This window comes from Pan troglodytes, chromosome 19 (genome assembly GCF_028858775.2).
Source record: "Pan troglodytes isolate AG18354 chromosome 19, NHGRI_mPanTro3-v2.0_pri, whole genome shotgun sequence".
Classification (NCBI taxonomy): domain Eukaryota; kingdom Metazoa; phylum Chordata; class Mammalia; order Primates; family Hominidae; genus Pan; species Pan troglodytes.
The window spans coordinates 57,798,270-57,818,217 of record NC_072417.2 but is presented as its reverse complement, the minus strand read 5'-3'; the positions used below and the strand labels follow the sequence as shown (position 1 = coordinate 57,818,217).

The window sequence follows — 19,948 nt, the reverse complement described above, 5'->3', positions numbered from 1 at the left end:
CATTCCTGAGTCACTTCACTTAGAACGATGGTCTACAGTTTCATCCACGTTGCTGGCAATGCCATTATTTCATTCCTTTTCATGGCTGAGTAGTATTCCATGGTGTATATCACATTTTCTTTATCCACTCATTGATCAGTGGGCATTTGGTCTGGTTCCATATTTTGCAATTGCAAATTGTGCTGCTATAAACATGCATGTGTAAGTATCTTTTTCGTTTAATGACTTCTTTTCCTCTGAGTAGATACCCAGGAGTGGGATTGCTTATTGGTGATTTTAATTTGCATGTAGTTGATGTATGAGTACTTGCTGTAGCTAGCTGTTAGGATACCCTACAACTCAGCACTTGTTTTTAAGCAAAAAGTAGTAAAAACTTTAAAGAAGTGTTACAGTTAAAATTATATATACATTTATATTTTATGTATATATAAATATATGTGTGTGTATGTGTATATACATATATGTACACATACACACACAGTTAAAAAATATATATATATACACACACACACACACACACACGTACAAGGGGTTTGGGGCACTCATCCCCCATGCAATTGAAAATTTTTGTGTAAGTCTTGACCCCCTGAAAACTTTACTAATAGACTGCTGTTTACCTGAAGTCTTACTGATAACATATGTAGTCAATTAACACATATTTTTATATGTATTATATACTGTATTCTTATAATAAAACAAGAGAAAATACTAAGAAAATCATAAGGAAGAGAAAATAGAGAGGGGTTGGTCTTGCTGTCTCAGGTGTGGCAGAGGTGGAAGAAAATCCATCTATAAATGAACTCATGTTGTCTGAGGGCATGTGTGTCTGTGTGTTGTGTGCACATATATATACACCCCATAATATACAGAATCTAACGAACATTTTGTTTTTCATCTTGTAGGAATCATTTATGTAATATGCTTAAAGACTTACTACTTTGTTTTTGTTAATTTTCATATTATTTATTTGATGCATAGATTCCATATGCTTGTATATATATTATGAAACAATGTTAAGAAGAAAGCTATGAACCTATACGCAAATTTAGAACCAAAACATTACCAATTCTATGGAAGCCACCTGTATTTCCTTCCCAAACCCAGTCTCTTTCTGTTTTTCAGAGATAACCATCATTAAAAATTTTGTATTTATAATTCTCTTGCTTTCTTTTCATTTTATTACATATACATTTATCCTTTCCCAATAAGGTGTTTAATGGTGTTTGCTTTTGAGCTTTATGAAAATGGTTATCGTAATTTAAGTAGTCTTTTTGTTATTTTTTTCCAATCAACATTGTACCTCTAAGAGTCACTCATGTTGTTTGGGTAAACTTTATTTTATTGCTCTTTATTACCATATAATATGACATTATGTGAATATATTCCAATTTCTTTATTCTCCTCTCGATGGCCATTTTTTGAATGCTGGCCCACTCACTAGTGGTAGTGAAATCAACTTAATGAGTATAGTGGAAAAGATTAGTGTGCATCACATGTAGAGGGAATATTGTTCTGTTAAAAGGTGTTTCATGTGGGTACTTAGTTTCATTGTCAAATATACAAAATAATGACATTGTTTTCTACAATGCTTTTAACAAGTTATCCTTATAGTAGTGGGTTCCCATTACTCCATATCTCCACCAATTGGAATTGTCAGACTTCTACATTTTTACCAAAATGGTAGATATAAAATGGTAATGCTTTGTGGTTTTAATTTGTATATTCCTCCTTACGAATGAAGTTGACCAAGCTTTTATATATTCAGTAATCGTTACAATTTCCTCCTTTAAAAAGTGCTAATCTTTAGCTCATTTTTTTTAGAGTTGATTTTTTTTTTCTGGCAGTTGTATTTTCTTATATATGTCGTTTTTCTAGTATCTTTCTTTTTATTGTTTTTTCAACCATCATGACAATTAATATAAATATGTCTTTTAATCTTTTCTTTTATGGTTAGTGTTCCTTATTTTTATTTTCTGTGATGTCATTCAATGGTCTAAAATATAAGATATTCTATATTTTTTCCCCTAGGTGTTTTAATGTCTCACCTTTTACATTTAAGTCTTTAATTCATTGGTATTTGACTTTTGTGTACCGTGTAGAGTAGAAACCCTATTTCTTTATTTTTTTCTCATTTGGATAAACAGTTGACCCAGCACTACTAATTAAATGAGTCATGTCTCCTCTTCCTCTCCCCCAATCTTAGATAACACTTTTTTATCTGTCATTTTTTTCCATTTTTGTGGGTTTATTCCTGAACATGCCCTTCTGTTTCAGTGACCGATGCAAACATTGATATAATACTTTCTTAATTACTGTGACTTCAGTAAGTTTCAGTATGTGGTCACTGAAGCTCCCTCAACTTATTCTACTTAAGGATAATCTTATTTTTTCTTAAGCCTTTGCATTTCCATACAAATTTTATTTATTTATTTTGTTGTTGTTGTTGTTTGTTTATTTTGAGACAGGATCTCTCTGTTGCCCATGCTGGAGTACGGTGGTATGATCATAACTCACTGTGGCCTTGAACTCCTGGGCTCAAGAGATCTTTCTGCCTCAGCCTCTTGAGCAGCTGGGACTACAGGCATGCATCTTCGCACCCAGCTATGTTTTCATTTTTGTAAGACAACGTCTCACTATGTTGTCTAGGCTGGTCAAGAGCAGTCTTGGCCTCTTGGCCTTCAGTGATCCTCCTGCCTCAGCCTCCCAAAGTGCCAGGATTTCGGTCCTGGGCCACTGTGCCAAGCCTTCCATATAAATTTTAGATTCTGCTTGTGAAATTATTTTTTAAAATTCTTATTGAGATATTTAATTGAAGCTGCATTGCTATGAAGAGAACTGATATGTTTTCAGAACGAATTCTTCCCATTCATATATACACTGTATCTCTCCATTTACCTGGCTTCATTCATGTCTTTTACTAATTTTTAAATTTTTCCCTATGAAGACATTGCTCATCTTTTGTTAAATTTATTTCAAGTTTCTTTGCTGTATGGAATGAATTTTTAAATTAGACTTTTGAGTATGTACTGGTTATATTAGTTTTGTTATATTGATCTTGTATCTAGCCATCTTTCTCAAGTTTTATTATTTATAATAATTTCTGTAGATTACTTTGGATTATCTTTGTGAACAAACATATAATCTTCAAATGTCAGTATAGGTTCTTCCCTTTTAGTTTTAAAATCTTCTATTTTAGTTGCTTACTGAGCTGGGTAGACAGTAATAGTGGGAATCCTTGTCTTACTCATGATTCTAAAGAGCATGGTTTTATTTTATTTTATTTTCACCTTCTCCCCAAGGGCATGTTTTTAACATGTTTCCAGTAAGAATAACATTTTATAGGTGCTTTTTAAAAATAAGTTAGGGATTTTCCCTGTTATATTTTTCATCAACAGACATGGAGTTTTATTAAATACTTTGTCTGCGTTTTTGAGATAGTCTTATTTTGCCCTTTAATTTGTCCATGTGATAAATTATACTTGCAGGTTGCTAAAGTTAAACCATTCTTACATTCTCTAGTAATTAATCAAACTTTCTCATAATGTGCTAATTTTTTTAGGACTTCTGTGTCATTAATACATGAAGATGGTCTATAATTTTCTTTATACTGTCCTTTTCTAATTATGGCATCCAGTTATGCTTGTTTCTCAGAATGAGTTGCACTGTGTTACTTGTTTTTCTATTTTTTTCATAATAGTATATTAGGCATATTAAGAATTTATATTCTTTGTATAAGTTTAGAAAGAAATATTTCTTGAAAATTTACCTGTAAAACATCTTGGTCTTCTGTTTTCTTTTTGGAATGATGTTTAATTACTGGTTTAATTTCTTTGATATTTATAGAATGACTCAGGCTTCCTCTGTATTCTTTAGTGAATTTTGTCTTGCTTTTGTTTTTCTAAATGGCCATTTTGTCTAAGTTTTTTTTTTAAAAGTTGCTCACAAATGTTATATATCTTTTAAATCTCTGTAGCTTTTGTTTATATTCCACTTTTATTTCCTATTATTATTTACCTGTTTCTTTTTCGTTTTTTCTCTGAGTAAATCTTGTAGAGGCTTGCCATTTTGTTAGTTTTTTCCAAAGAATTAACCTATATGATTTTTACTATATTATTAGTTTCTTCTTTTTATTGTTTTTTCTTCTAATTTATTGAAGTTTATTCTGTTTACTTCTTAAATATTTTCTTAAATATTTTCAGCTTCTTAAATATTTTCAGCTTCTCTTCTATTATAAGAAATTGAGTTTCTGTATTTTTTCTAAATATCATTTTGCTACCGAACAAATTTGATATACAGTATTTTCATTGTCTTTCAACTCTAAATATTTTAAATTCCTAACAGTAATTCTTTTTGACCTGTTATTGATTTAGAAGTGTTTACAAGATCCCAGATTTGTTTACTGTTAAACTTGTTATTTGTTTGAATTTAAATTACACTGGGGTCAGAGAACATCATCTTTGTGACTTCTGACCTTTGATATTTGTTGAGATGTGCTTTACAGACTTATAAGTGGTTAATCTTTGAAAATAAATTATTGTGTGCATAAATCAATCTAATAAATCTTGCTATCTTATCCTTTTCAAATCCTCTATGTCCACTTTTTTTCTGCCTTACTTCTCTAACTGAAAGAGGAATAATGACATCTATTGTGGCAAAATTTCCAAGGCTTCCCTGAGTTTCTGTCAGTTTGATTTTTATATTGTGTGATTCGTATCAGGTACCACCAAATTCAGAATTCTCGTAACTTCTTGATGAGTTAAAGTTTTCTAACATTATATTGCTGTCCTCTTTCTTTCATAATGTTTTTTTTTCTCCCTCAAAGTCTATTAGATTAATTTGAAATAGGCTGGTATGTGTTTTTATTTCTCTTTTGATCTCCCTGATTGTTTGTGTTTTAGATACAGCTTTTTATTATTAGCACAGAGCTAGATTTTTTGTATCTGAGCTGAGCATCTTTTGCTTTTAACTAGAATATTTAGTTTATGTATGTTTTGTGATATATTTGAGTTTGTGTTTACTATTTTACTTTGTGCTATTTTTTCTATATTGCTTTATGCAGCACCATTTTTTAATTTTGTTTTCAATCATTGACTTTTTATTATATTGTCTGCTACTTTGGAAGATATATACTCTATTTCTGCTCTTTCAGTGGTACCCTTGTAATGTTTATTACATTTTAGTTTAACAAAATCTGCTAAGAGCTTAGAACACTTAACTTCAACCACTTCACCTTCTTGATTCACATGATATTGTTGTCTTGTATCTCAGTTCCATCTTCAAAGTTTCTTTTTTACTTTTAAAATTTACATGAAGTAAAATTTACTTGTTTGTAGACTCTTATTTGTTTTAACACAGGCATAGATTTATGTAACCTCCACCACAAACGAATTACAGAACAATTCTGTTACCTCAAAAAGTTCCCTCATGCGGCATCTTTGCAGTCAAACCCTCCCCACCCCCATCTACATCACCCACTGCGCTGCTTTCCATCCCTATGACTTAGCTTTTCCAGGGTGCCTTATAAATGGAATCATTCAGTATGTATGAGGCCTTTGGGGACTGGCTTTTTACACTGAGCATAATGGTTTGACATCTATCCATGTTGTAGCATGTATCAGTGGTCCATTCCTATATCTTGCTAAGCATTTTTTGTTTGTTTGTTTGCTTTTTTTGAGATGGAGTCTCGCTGTGTCGCCCAGGCTGGAGTGCCATGGTGTGATCTCAGCTCACTGCAACCTCCACCTCCTGGGTTCAAGCGATTCTTCTGCCTCAGCCTCCTGAGTAGCTGGGACTACAGGCACCCACAACCACATCCGGCTAATTTTTGTATTTTTAGTAGAGATGGGGTTTCACCATATCGGCCTGGTTGGTCTCGAACTCCTGACCTCATGATCTGCCCTCCTCGGCCTCCCAAAGTGCTGGGATTACAGGCATGAGCCATTGCACCCAGCACCTGCTGAGCATATTCTGTCATATGCACCTATTCTCTAGTTTATCCATTCACCTGTTGAAGGGCATTTGAGTTGCTTCCAGATTTTTAGTATTACAAATAAAGCTCTATGAACATTCACAGAGTAGGGGTGTGTGTGTGTGCGTGTGTGTGTGTGTAACATAAATGTTCTTTTCTCTAGAGTGGCTCTGCTGGGTCATATGGCAAGTGTATGTTCAAGTTTATGACAAACTGCCAAAGTGTTTTCTACATCGGCTGTACCATTTTGCTGTGCCCAACTCCCAGCAATGTGTGAGAGTTCCAGTTATTCCATATTGTCAAGAACTTGATATGTGTGTGTGTGTGTTGTCATTCAAATACTAGTATCTCATTTTGCTCTTAATTTACATTGTCTTAAGGGCTAATAATGTTGAACCATCTTTTCTGTGCTTATTTTCTGCTTATCTGTCTTCATTGGTAAAGTTTTCATTCTGATTTCTAGCCCATTTTAAATAGGATTTTTTTTCTTATTGTTAAGTTTCAGAGTTCTTTGCATGTTCTGTATACAATTCTTATATATGTGAGTTACAAATAATTTCTCTCTTTTTCTGAGTTATCTTTTCATCTTTCAACAGTGTCTTTCACAGAACAAAAGCTTTTAGTTTTTGAAGAAGTCTAATGTATCATTTTTTTTCTTTTATGAATCATGGTTTTGATGTTCTAAGAATCCATTGTCTAAAGCAAGGTCACAGATATTTTCTTCTGTTTCCTGTAAATATTTTATAACTTTTTTATTGAAGTGTGTGATCTATTATAAATTAATTTTTGTGAATTATGTACAAATGGGCCAGGGTTCATAGTTTCGCCTATTTACGTATTCTGTAGCAATTTGTTAGACTATCCTTCCCCCATTGACTTGCCTTTGTGCCTTTTTTAGAGGTCACTGATCATATTCGTCTAGGTCTACTTTTTGTACTTTTATTCTTTTCCACTGATCTGGGTTTCTTTATTTTTGCCAAGACCGTACTCTCTTGATTGATTACTTAATTTTATACTAAATCTTAACATTGGATCATGTGAGTCCTGCTTTTCTTTCTAGAAAATTTTAACTATTTCCTTTGTACTTTCGTATCAATTTTAGAATCAATTTGTCTGTAACTATAATAAATCTTATTAAGATTTTGATTGGGATTGCATTTAATCTGTGATCAGTTTGGGGAGAATTGATATCTTTGCCAGATACAAATACCACAGACATGCTTTTTCTCTCTATTTAGATTTGCTTTTATTTATTTCATAAGCATTTTTTAGCTTTCTGCCTATACATTCTGTACATGTTTTAATGGATTAACACCTAAGTGTTTTTTTAAGAAACTGTCAGTGGTATTTTTTATTTCAGTATTCATGTGTTCATTATTAGTATGTACAATTTATTTTTGTATGTTTATCTCATATGCAATCTTGCAGAAACCATTAGTTCTACGAATTTTTTTATAGGTTCCTTGGCATTTTCTACATAGACTATTATATCATCTGCAAATGGAGACATTTTTATTTGTCCCTCTTATATCTACATGCTTTTTTTCTTTTCTTGTCATATTACACTAACTTAAACTTCCAGGACCATGATGAATGAGTGGTAGGAGCAAATGCACTTGCCTTGATTCCTGTTTTGGAGGAAAGCATGTAGTCTTTCAAAAGTATAGATTTTTTCATATATGTTATTTATCAAGTTGAGGAAGTTTCCCTCTACTCCTAGTTTTCTGAGAGTTTTTTTTTTTTTTTTTTTTTTTTTTTTTTACCATGAATGGGTTTTGAATCTTGTTAAATGCTTTTTCTACATTAATTGCTATGATCGTGTGGTTTTTCTTCCTTACTCTTTTAATACAGTGAGTGGATTACACTGATTGATATTTGAATGTTGAACCAACTTTTTATCCTTGGAATAAATCCCACTTGGTTTGTTATTCATAATGGTGAATTAGTCATACATAATGATGAAAAATTATTTTTATACATTGCTGAATTACATTTGTATTGACTGATAGATTGATTGACTGATTGACAGGGCCTTGCTCTGCTCTCCAGGCTGGAGTACAAAGGAGTGATCATGGCTCACATTGAACCTTGACCTCCTGGGCTCCAGCGATCCTCCCACCTCACCCACCCGAGTGGCTAGGACTACAGGCATGTACTACCATGCCTGGCTAATTTTTTCTCTCTCTTCTTTTGTTTTTGTAAAGTTGGGGTTTTATTATGTTGTCCAGGCTGGTCTCAAACTCCTATCCTCAAGTGATCCTCCACCTTGGCCTCCCGAAGTGTTGGGATTACAGACGTCGGTGACCATGCCCAGCCTATTTACTTTTATTTTGTTAAGGACTTTTACACCCATATTCATGGAGGAATATTGGTCTATAATTATTTTTTTGGTCATGTTTTGATATCAAAGTAGTATTAGATTCATAAAATGAATTGAGAAGCGTTCCTTCTTTCATTTTCTGGAAGAGATTGTTTAGAATAGGTGATATTTCTTTTTAAAACATTTGGTAGAATTATCTAATGAAATCTTCTGGGCCTGAAGATTTTTGCAGGGAAGTTTTTAAAGTACAAATTCAAATTTTTATAGCTATAGAGAATATTCAGATGATCTATTTCATATTATGTGTATTGCAATCATTTTTGTTTTTTTTTTAGGAATTTGTCCATTTCATCTAAGTTGTCAAATTTGTGTGTGTAGGTTTTTCAAAGGCATCCTTTTGATTTCTGCAGGGTATGTTAGTGATATTCCCTGCTTCATTCCTATTGTTGATAATGTTCTTTTCAATCTTGCTAGAGATTTTTTAAACTTTATTGATCTTTTCAAAGAACTCGCTCTTTGAGTTTCTTTAGTTTTTGTTGTTGTGTTGTTGTTGTTAAAGTCATTATTTTCTTCCCTTATGCTATAATTTCCTTCTTCCTGCTTGCTTTGGACTTTATTTGGTCTTTTTTCTAGGTTGTTGGAGTAGGATCTTTTATTGACTTGGAACTATTCTTTTCTAATGTATAGATTTAATGCTGTAATTTTTTTCCCAGCACAACTTTGGTTGTGCCCAACATTTTTACATGTTATGTTTTTATTTCATTCAGTTTAATTTTTAAACATCTTCCTTGAGACCCTCCATGGATTATTTAAAAGTTGTTTAGTTTCCACATATTTGAAAATTTTCTTCTTATCCTGCTGTTACTGATTTCTCATTTGATTCCATTGTGGTCACGGAACAAACTGCATATGATTTTCATTCTCATTCAAATTAGTTGAGGTTTGTTTTGTAGTTCCAGATGCTGTCTATCTTGGTATATGTTCCGTGGAAACTGGAAAATAACATATATTCTGCTCATGTTGGGTGGAGTGTTCTGTAAGTATCAATTAGGTCTTATTGGTTAATGGAGGTGTTGTGTTTTTTATATATTGTTGCTGATTTTTAAAATTTAGTTCTATTAATTATTGACAGAGAAGGTGTTGAAGTTTCCAACTATAGTTGTGTATTTGTCTATTTCTTCTTTTCATTGTATCAGTTTTTTGCTTCATATATTTTACAGCTCTGTTTTTTGGTGGATATACACTTAGGATTGTTGTGTCTTAGTGGCTTGACCCTTTTGTCATTATTTCATGCTCCCCTTTATCTCTGGTAATTTTCTTTGTTCTGAAGTTGTCTTTATGTGACATTAATATAGATACTTCTGCCTTTTTGGATTAGTGCTTCCATTATGTCTTTTCCAATTTTTTATTTTTAAGCTGCCTGTATAATTTATTTGAAATGAGATTCTTGTAGACACCATATTTTTAAATCCATTCTTCTAGTTCTTGTCTTTTAATTGGTGTATTTAGGCTGGTTACATTTACTGTAATTACAGACATGTTAAACATAAATCTGCCATTTTTGTTTATTTTTTGTTTTCTGTTCTTTCTGTTTTTCATTTCTTGTATTCCTTTCTTCTTTCTTGTATTCATTTCTTGTTTTCTTGTATTCCTATGGGTTAATTTATCATTTTTGAGAATTCCATTGATGTATTTCTTGTGTTTGTCTTGTTCCATTTTGTGCTCTAACAGAATGCCACATTCTGAGTAATTTATAAGAAACTGAAATTTTATTTTCTCAGAGTCCTGGAGGCTGGGAAGTCCAACAAGGGGCTAGCATCTGGTGAAGGCCTTCTTGAAACATTATAACATGGCAGAAGGGAACATATGGGTGAGAGAGCAAGGGGGGGCCAACCTTGTCCTTTTATAAGAAACCCACGTCTGTGACAATGAACCCACTCCCACAATAACAGCATTAATCTGAACACTTCCCATTAGATCCCACTTCTCAACACCACTGCATTGGGGATCCAGTTTCCAACACAGGAACTTCAGGAGACATATTCAGCTTTTCGCATTCTGCCTCTGACCCCCAAAATTCATGTCCTCACATGAAAAATGCATTTGCTCCATCTCAATAGCCCCAGAATCTTAACTGGTTCCAATACCACCTCAAAAGTCCGGAATCTCATCTAGATCAGATATTGATGAGATTCAAGGTACAATTCATCCTGAGGCAAACTTCTTCTAGCTGTGAGATTGTGAAATCGAAACAAGTAATCTACCTTAAAATGCAGTGGAGGGAAAGACATGGGATAGATGTTCCTATCTCAAAAGAGAGAAATAGGCAAGAATAAAGGGATAACTGGTTCCAACTAAGTCCAAAATCCAATAGGGAAAATGTTAAATCTTAAAGCTAGAGAATCATTTTTACTCCATGTGTAACTTTTGAGCATACTGGGGTGGAGATTTTGACCTCAAAGCCTTGGGCAGTCCTGTTTTCATGGTTTTGCTGGGTGTGGCAGTTTTCTCAGGCTGGGGCTATGTGCTGGTAGCTCTACAGTTCTGGGGTTTGGGGGCAGCCCTGTCCCCATGGCTCCACTAGGCATTGCCTTAGTGAGTACTCTCTACAGTGGCTTTGTCCCCACAGTTCTGCTGGGCATCACCCTAATAGACTCTCTCTGTGGTGGTTCCACTCTTGTGACATGTCTCTTGTGACATGTCTGTGCCTGGATCCCTAGGCTGTCTGATACATCCTTTGAAATCTAGGTGGAGGTAGTTTTGTACCCCTGTCTCCAAAAATGTATACCTCCACAGCTTATGAACTCTGTGCACCAGCAGAGTTAGCATTATATGGATGCCACCAAGCTTACCACTTATGCCCTCTGGAGAGCAGCAGCCCAGACTACACTTGGGGTTACTTGAGTAATGGCTGGGGCAGCCAAGGAGCTCTGCACTGGAATGCAGGGAACAGAGTCCTTGGGCAGTGAACCCATGGAAGGCATCTTGGGCTAGTCTGATGAAACCATTCTCCCCTCCTAGAGCTCTGAGCCTGTAATGGGAGAAGCAGCCTCAAAGATCTCTGAAATATCTTGGAGGTCATTCTCTCATTGCCTTGATGAATAGCACCTGGCTTCCTGCTATCCATGCTAAGCCCTTTCTCAAAGGGGACACTTGGCACATTTTTGTGTTTTACATGGCCAGGCTGTGAATTTTCCAGATGGTTACATTCTGCTTCTCTTTTAATCATAAATTCTACCTTTAAATATTTTCTCTCCTCTTGCATCTTACTGTATGCAGTTAAAGGAAGCCATGCAGATTCTTCAATATTTTGCTTAGAAATTTCTTCCACCATGTATCCTAGTTCATCACTCTTAATTTCTGTCTTCATTAAAACCCTTGGGGATGGACATAGTTCAGTCAAGTTCTGTATAACTTTATAAGAAGGATGGACTTGACTTCAGTTTGTAATAAGATATTTTTCATTCTCATGTAAGACCTCATCAGAGTGGTCTTTACTGTCCATATTTCTGCCCACATTGTGATCATTAATATCTAAGTAACCTCTAAGAAGTTTTACCCTTCATACAGCTCTTCTCTTCTGAGCCCTCACCAGAATCACCTTTAACTCTTAGTTCACAGCAATGCAGCCTTTTTCTAGCCTGCTCTTCCAGACTCGTCTAGTCTCCACTATCCAGTTCCAAAGCCGCTTCCACAATTGTAGGTATTTGTTATAGCAATACCTCACTCTCTGGTACCAATTTTCTTTGTGCTGCCATAAATGAATACTATGGTCTCTAATTTATAATAAACAAAAATTTATTGGCCGCAGTTCTGAAGGCTGGGAAGTTTGAGATGGAGGAGCTGGCGTCTGGCAAGGTCCTTCTTGCTACATTGTAACATGATGGAAGTCATCACATGGGCAGGAGAGAGCAAGAGGGAGCTCACGTTGTCCTTTTATAAGAAACCCACCCTCATGATAATGGACACACTCCCACAGTGACAGCAGTAATTCATTGAGGGTTGTGTCCCCATGACCCATATACCTCCTCTTAGGCTCCACCTTTCAGCACTGCTGCATTGGAGATCAAGTTTTCAACATGTGAACTTTGAGGAACACATCCAAACCATAGGAGTATAGTTGAGATGGCTCTAGGTGTTACCTACTATATACATAACATATCATAGTCTGCTGCTATCATTATTTTACCGGTTTAAGTGATAGCTTCCTCCATCCTTGGTATTTCAAGTTTCCTTCTTTTATCATTTTTGGGGTTTTTTTTTTTTTTTTTTTAGATGGAGTCTCACTCTTGTCACCTAGGCTGGAGTGCAGTGGCATGATGTCGGCTCACTGCAACCTCTGCCTCCCCAGGTTCAAGCGATTCTCCTGCTTAGCCTCCTAAGTAGCTGGGATTGCAGGTGCGCACCACCACGCCCGGCTAATTTTTTGTATTTTTAGTAGAGATGGGGTTTCACCATGTTGACCAGGCTGGTCTCGAACTTCTGACCGCAGGTGATCCACCCGCCTCGGCCTCCCAAAGTGCTGGGATTGCAGGCGTGAGCCACTGTGCCCAGCCTTTGGGTTGTTTTTAGATAACTTTCTTTAGCAATAAGAAGCCTGCTGATGACAAATTTTGTTAACTTTTGTATATCTGAAATTGTCTTGATCTCCCCTTCATTTCTGAAGAATATTTTCATTAGCTAAAGGGTTCTAGGTTGACAGTTTCTTTCTTTCAACCCTGGAAAAATGATGTGCCACTTTCTTTTAGTCTCCATTTTTCTTGAGAAATCTGCTGTCATTCTAATTGCTTTTCCCCCATTGTTAAGGTATCATTTCTTTCACCTTGGTTTCAAGATTTGTCTTTAGTTCTTAGAAGTTTGACCATGATGTGTCTTGGTGAGGATTTCTTTATGTTTATCCTCTTTGGGGTTTGTTCAGCTTTTTAAATATGTAGGTTTGTGTCTTGTGCCACATTTGGGACATTTTTAGCCATTATTTCTTTGAGAATTTTTTAGCCTATCTGTTTTTAGCTTTTTTATTGTGGCCAACTTAGTCTAATATAGCTACCATTTTTTCCCTTCTTCTTCTGGGACTCTGATGACATAAAATATTTGATCTTTTGTTATAGCCCCACAGGTCCCTGAGGGTTTTTTTGTTTGTTGATTTGTTTGGTCTATTTTTGCCCTGTTGTTCAGATTGGAAAATTGCTGTTATGCTTCCTCCAGTTCACTGATTCTTTCATCTGCCCGCTCTGTTCTGCTGTTGAACCCATCAACTGAGTTTTTTTTTTTCAATTAGATTGTTGTATTTTTCAGATCTAAAATTTTTGTTTCTTCTTTATATCTTCTATTCTCTTTCTGTGACTTCCTATTTCATTTATTTCAAAAGTGTTTATTACTACACATTGAAGCATTTTCATAATGAATACTTTAATTGGAATCTATTTTCTTTTTTTCTTTCAGTTTGAGTTTTTTTTTCTGCTTCTTGGTGTGATGAGTAACTGAAACCTGGATATTATGGCTGTTATATTATGCGACTCTGGATCTCATTTAAACTTTGTCTTGTAGCCAGCTTTCTCTGATGCTGCTCTAGTGGGGGGAGCAGTTTCTAGTGCTTTGTTTCTGATGAGCTGGGGTAGAAGTCCAGATTCCCCACTTGGCTGGCCTTCATTGACCCTTCAAAGATGGAGGTTCTTCTTGTTAATACTTGGTGGGTGTGGGAGTTCTGGTTCTCTACTGGGCCTCCACTGATACCTCAGTGGCTGGTGGGAGTGGGGTTATGAGTGTCTCATTATTGCTCCCTACTTGGCTTTCACTAATACTGCAGAAGGGAGCAGCCTTGTTCCTGCTGGGCATTGGCAAGAGTCCTGTCTGTCCACTAGGACTCCTTTGACACCACACCAATGGGAAGGTGAAGAGATGCTTCGTTATCACCACATGGGGGTGGGTGTCCAGGTGACCATGTGATTTCCACTGGTCCTGCAGCAGAGGAGGATGGGCTTTGTCAGTTGCCTAGTAGTGATAGACGCTTCCACTCCCTAGATGGATGTTCTCTTTATGTTTCTCAGTGTTCTCTGATGCTCCCACACTGATGAGGGGTATGGGCTTGGGTGGTTGTTACAGCCTGGTAGGAGTAGAAGTCAGGGCTCCCTACTCAGCTTTTGCTGGCTTGGGTGGAGTAGGACACAGTTCTTTTCTGTGGTGTTGGCTGCAGTGAGCAGTTTTCTAAAAAGTGTCTGTCTTTCTAGGCTGCTCCTTTCTTTGTCCTTTGTCTACAGAGACCAGGCTTTTGTTGGGGTTTGTTTTGTCTGAGCCTCTTGGTGTTTTAGGTGTTGCTGTTGTTCTTAAGCTCCAAGTCTGAGAAATGTGAAGGACGACACTTTTACCATGTTATTCTGAAGGTTCCCAGCCAGTATGCCTTCCTTCTCCTTTTCAGGGTCTTATGTTTCTATACAATCCTAGGTTTTTAGTTGTGTGAGTGAGGAGAATTGCTAAAATACATTCACTCCTTCCTCCTGGAAGCAGAAGTCCTACTGCTTATTTTTTAATATATCATTTGTTCTTTGATATTTTATACATGTATTATAGTCTTTGATCATTGCAATAGTCGAAATTCTTTAGACTTCTCATATGTTGTTTCTTCTTTCTCTGTACTCTTAAATCTTGATTTGTTTTCATGTGAATTTGCTGTGTTTGTGTGTGTGTGTGTGTGAGAGAGAGAGTGTGTGTGTGTGCGTGCGTGCGTGTTGTCAGAGAAAGAGAGAGTGAGAAAGAGAGGGGGAGAGAGAGAGAGAGCGTTAAATCAGAATGCTTTGTTCCTGAGAGAATTGGCACTCTTCTCTGACATGAGGCAGGCAGTGCTAATGGGTTAGCTGGGACCAATTCCTCCAGCATCCAGGTTCTTTCTCTAAATGTAGAAGTTTCAGGTTCAAGCCCTCCACTTTCTTGTGGACATAACACTTGGTTGCCAGACCGTGGTGGAGGCATTTGCATTAGTTGCCAAGATTCAATACTGTCTCTGTGTTTGTTGTTAATTGATCCTTTCTCAGATCTCTGCTACATTACCTTACTTATTTGGGGGAGGCCAAGCGTTATGGGTGGGGAAACCTTAATTCTGATACTTAAAATATATACATATCTGGAAACAAAGGCATACATTTGTTGTCATGAATCCAGGTTCCAATCTGTAGCAGGAGAGTCTTCAGGGTATCTGCTTTGCTGTGTTTGCTGGTGTGTTGGTTTTTTAAGTTTCCTAATAAATTCTAGTTTTCTCTATTCTCTTATTAAATGTTTCTACTACTCATGTCTCTGTTTTTCTGGTATTGCCTTAATTGAAGAGATTAGGGAGTAATTATGAGGCTCTGTTGTTAGTTTTGTTACTGATATGTTTCTCAATGTTCTTTTTAGGGCTGAAAAGACAGAAGTTTTGAGTGAAGACCTTCTTCAGGTAAGGCGGCCATTGACACTGGCTCACAGATACCAGAGATATACGGGAGGCTGAGGCAGGAGAATTGCTTGAGCCCAGGAGGTGGAGGTTGTAGTTAGCCAGGATCGTGCCACTACACTCCAGCCTGGCGATACAGCGAGACTCTGTCTCAAAACAAACAAAAAACAAACAAATAAAAAAACAAACAACCAAAAAAACCAAAAAACTAAGCCATCCCTCGATGTGGTTAAAACTGCTCCAGCTGCTCCTTACAAACTGTTAGGAGAGAAGTTTTTTTTGTCTTTTACGACAGTGCTTTGCATGATGAATACTGATTTGGGTTAAGCTCTTTCAGGAGAGGTTTAAAGTCATTTCACCACAGTTAGCCCGAGGGTCCTGGAGTCTGTGATCGCTGCCCCTCCAGTTCTCCAGCATTGAAAGCTGTCTCTCATTGCGGTTTTGATTTGCATTTCTCTGATGGCCAGTGATGATGAGCATTTTTTCATGTGTCTGTTGGCTGCATAAATGTCTTCTTTTGAGAAGTGTCTGTTCATATCTGTCACCCACTTTTTGATGGGGTTGTTTGATTTTTTCTTGTAAATTTGTTTCTTTGTTAGAATGGTAATCATTAAAAAGTCAGGAAACAACAGGTGCTGGAGAGGATGTGGAGAAATAGGAACACTTTTATGCTGTTGGTGGGACTGTAAACTAGTTCAACCATTGTGGAAGACAGTGTGGTGATTCCTCAAGGATCAGAACTAGAAATACCATTTGACTCAGCCTTCCCATTACTGGGTATATACCCAAAGGATTATAAATCATGCTGCTATAAAGACACTTGCACACGTATGTTTATTGTGGCACTATTCACAATAGCAAAGACTTGGAACCAACCCAAATGTCCATCAATGATAGACTGGATTAAGAAAATGTGGCACATGTAAGCCATGGAATACTATGCAGCCATAAGAAAAGGATGAGTTCATGTCCTTTGTAGGGACATGCATGAAGCTGGAAACCATCATTCTGAGCAAACTATTGCAAGGACAGAAAATCAAACACCACATGTTCTCACTCATAGGTGGGAATTGAACAATGAGAACACTTGGACACAGGCTGGGGAACATCACACACCAGGGCCTGTCATGGGATAGGGGGAGGGGGGAGGGGGAGGGATAGCATTAGGAGATATACCTAATGTAAATGACGAGTTAATGGGTGCAGCACACCAAGATGGCACGTGTATACATATGTAACAAACCTACACATTGTGCACATGTACCCTAGAACTTAAAGTATAATTTAAAAAACAAACAAACAAAAAAACAAAGCTGTCTCTCCAGGAGTCCTTGTCTCCATGGAAACATGAGTTGTGATTGTCCACACCCACAATCCCTCCTCCCCTGACCTTGCTGTCTCTCAGTGGCACCACCCGCTCTTCTCTCTGCAGGTGGAGAAGCGTCTGGAGCTGGTGAAACAGGTGTCCCACAGCACGCACAAGAAGCTCACCGCATGTCTGCAGGGCCAGCAAGGGGCAGAGGCTGACAAGCGCTCCGTAAGTGCCCTCCCAGCCCTGGGGAGCTGAAATCTTGCCTACTGAGGACAAGGGTCCTGCTCCTGTGACACTCCTGGATGTAGCTGTTTATGTAGCTGCTTACGTGCCTGAGAATTGACTCAGCAGCTCTAGCTGCCTATTTTCTGTTTTCTGTGGAGTAATGACCCTCCCTACTGTTCTTGCTCTTTAGCCCAGCCTGAAGCATCCCCTGCCCTCCACAGGCAAGTTGAGGTCCTCTCCCTGTCCTCCCCAGATTGGAGCAACTGGGAAGACGGCAGGGGCGTGCTTGAGATCCCACCTCTAGGGAAGCTTTATCCTTGATCGATATCTCACCCCTGATTCAGCTCATTCATAGATTGCATTTGCCTCAATAGTATCTTAAGATCTCATGGAAAAAAAGTGTATTGTGGTTTTAGAGGTTACAAGTGACCTATAAAGGCCCTTGAAAATTGTTTTCGCCATAATGAGACACAATAAAAAGACCCTGCTAAATAAAGCTTCTCTAATGCCTTTGTCTATAACCTGCATTAGAAATAACAGGCATTGTATAATGCGATTCCATTTCAACAGTTCTTGGCATGAACAGCCTCTGCAGGTTTACCTTCCTCTTGACCCCATCCCTCTCAGCCCCACCAAAGATTAAAAGATATTCTTCGACATTCACTTGGCTTTATTACAAGGGATATACAATCTAGGTTTTTCTCCTCCTTCCTTGAGTTTATAATCTACACGATTGGTATCATTTAGACTTTTTTTTTTTTTGACTTGCAGTTATTGCTGACTTCTGCATCCCCTTGGTCCCCCGATGCCCCTCGGCTTATGTTAGCCTCATTTCTGTTGGACTGTCATGTAATGTGCCACAATACTTCTTCCCAGCTCCTGCCGCAGTGCACAAACCCACTCTGCTTGTCCTACGAGTCATTTCTTTTTTTTTTTTTCCCAAGCCCTGGTTTCTTCTTTCTTAATATTCCCAGCAGGAATCATTTGTGTGTGTATAAATAAAACTTTCACAGCTCTGAAAAATATCTATAGAAATAATTCTGCATGTATCAGGAATTCAGCAAGAGGAACTGTCTAAAGGGAGAGTTTGCAAAATGACTTTGGGCATGAAACCCTTTTATCAAACCCACATCTAATGGGGGACTACAGGAACGGTTCCGGATGGGGGTGCTAGAGCCAAGCCTGCCTTTGATCTGTGTCTTTTTTGTTTTTGTTTTTTTTTTGCTCTAAGAAGCACTATTTTTAAAATAACTGGTGCAAAGTACAGTATGTTTTGGTATCGGGAGTATCATCTGAATGCTACCACCAGAGGCTTGAATTCGGCCTTTGGTGTTGGTAGGCGGATTAGTACTAACATTATTTTTCTGGGATCAGATGAATTTACCTGGATTGGTGGAGTTTTCATTGGATTGAGAGTCTTACGTATTATATCAGTAAGGAGACATTTGGATCCTTGAGTGATCTGAAGTATAGGGCACTGATAGAAGATTTGAGGTATGGCAAAGCCAGCAGATCAGGAGATGATTGCCAAGGAGAGATAATTATTCACCCTCCCCAAGAGAAGGGGACAGGCCACATCACCCAGAGGGCCACAGGGGAAGCTCTAGGGTTGGTCAGGAGGTAAAGGAGGGGACTGTGGGCCAGAGCCTTTGTTGTGGTGTCTGCAGCAGATATAGGATTGATTAGTTTGAATTATTACGGACGATTTCTAGTTGTCTGACCTACCAGTCAAGGGTGATTAGGGCAGATGAACAGTGGCCTGGGGTGTGACAGCCCCTTAGAGGAGGTTGTTGAAGTGTGAGCTCTAGATTGGTTTGCATTTAAAAAGCATGCTGTGAGTGAGTTGTTTACTATTTCTAGGAATTGCCTAGCCTGGGAGGGACAGTCCCTCTAGGGTCAGCAAGGGCCCAAGATGTTGTCAAAGCATCTGAATACATAAAATAAAACACATGGTTAATAACTACACTGCTTCCTAGAGACTTGAGAAAAAGGCACTTAATTGCCTCACTTAACAAGATTCTGATGTAGCCAGTTCCAAGGTTTATTCAGCAGCTTTGGGTGAGCAGCTATGTGATGCTTGGGCCTCCACTTACAACTGTAATGTGGCTGCTCCAGCTCCACGCATCACATCTTCACATAACCACATCACAGGCAGGAAGTGGGAGAGTGATAAGACCATGGATTCATTTCATTTATGTTTCTCTAGCTGCAAGGGAGGCTGAGAAGGTGAATATGTGTCCAAGATAAATGGGTTTGCTATGACTGGCCATGATTCATTCACCAGCGAGGACGTACACTATCTGGCTTCTCTTACTAGAGAAGACACACAGTGGTTGTTACCAGGCTTTGAAGGCTGCAGTCACATGCATGCAGTGATGAACATGTAAACTGGGAGAAGTCCGCAGTGGAAGTAGGTGCCCAAGCATGTATAGGTCAGTGATTTCACTGCATGGATTCATTTATTTATTTATTTATTTTGAGACAGAGTCTCACTCTGTCACCAGACTGGAGTGCAGTGGCGCAATCTCGGCTCACTGCAACCTCCACCTCCCAGGTTCAAGTGATTCTCCCACCTCAGCCTACTGAGTAGCTGGGACTACAGGTGTGCACCACCACGCCCAGCTAATTTTTGTATTTTTAGTAGAGACAGGGTTTCACCATGTTGGCCAGGATGGTCTTGATCTCTTGACCTCGTGATCT

The 19,948-nt window shown here is 37.7% G+C and overlaps 1 protein-coding gene across 9 annotated transcripts in view; it reads left to right on the top strand.

The window, feature by feature from the left end:
* Positions 1–19,948, top strand: part of ARHGAP44 (Rho GTPase activating protein 44) — a 201,795-nt gene that overhangs the window by 89,709 nt on the left and 92,138 nt on the right. For all 9 annotated transcript variants that reach the window (XR_010153019.1, XR_675347.4, XR_010153018.1 and 6 more), the window contains exons 2-3: positions 15,675–15,714; positions 17,144–17,248. Coding sequence is in view for 5 of the 9 variants with exons in the window: in XM_003315629.5 (XP_003315677.2) it covers positions 15,675–15,714; positions 17,144–17,248 (145 nt within the window). In the remaining 4 variants the exon portion in view is untranslated. The remainder of the gene's footprint in view (positions 1–15,674; positions 15,715–17,143; positions 17,249–19,948) is intronic.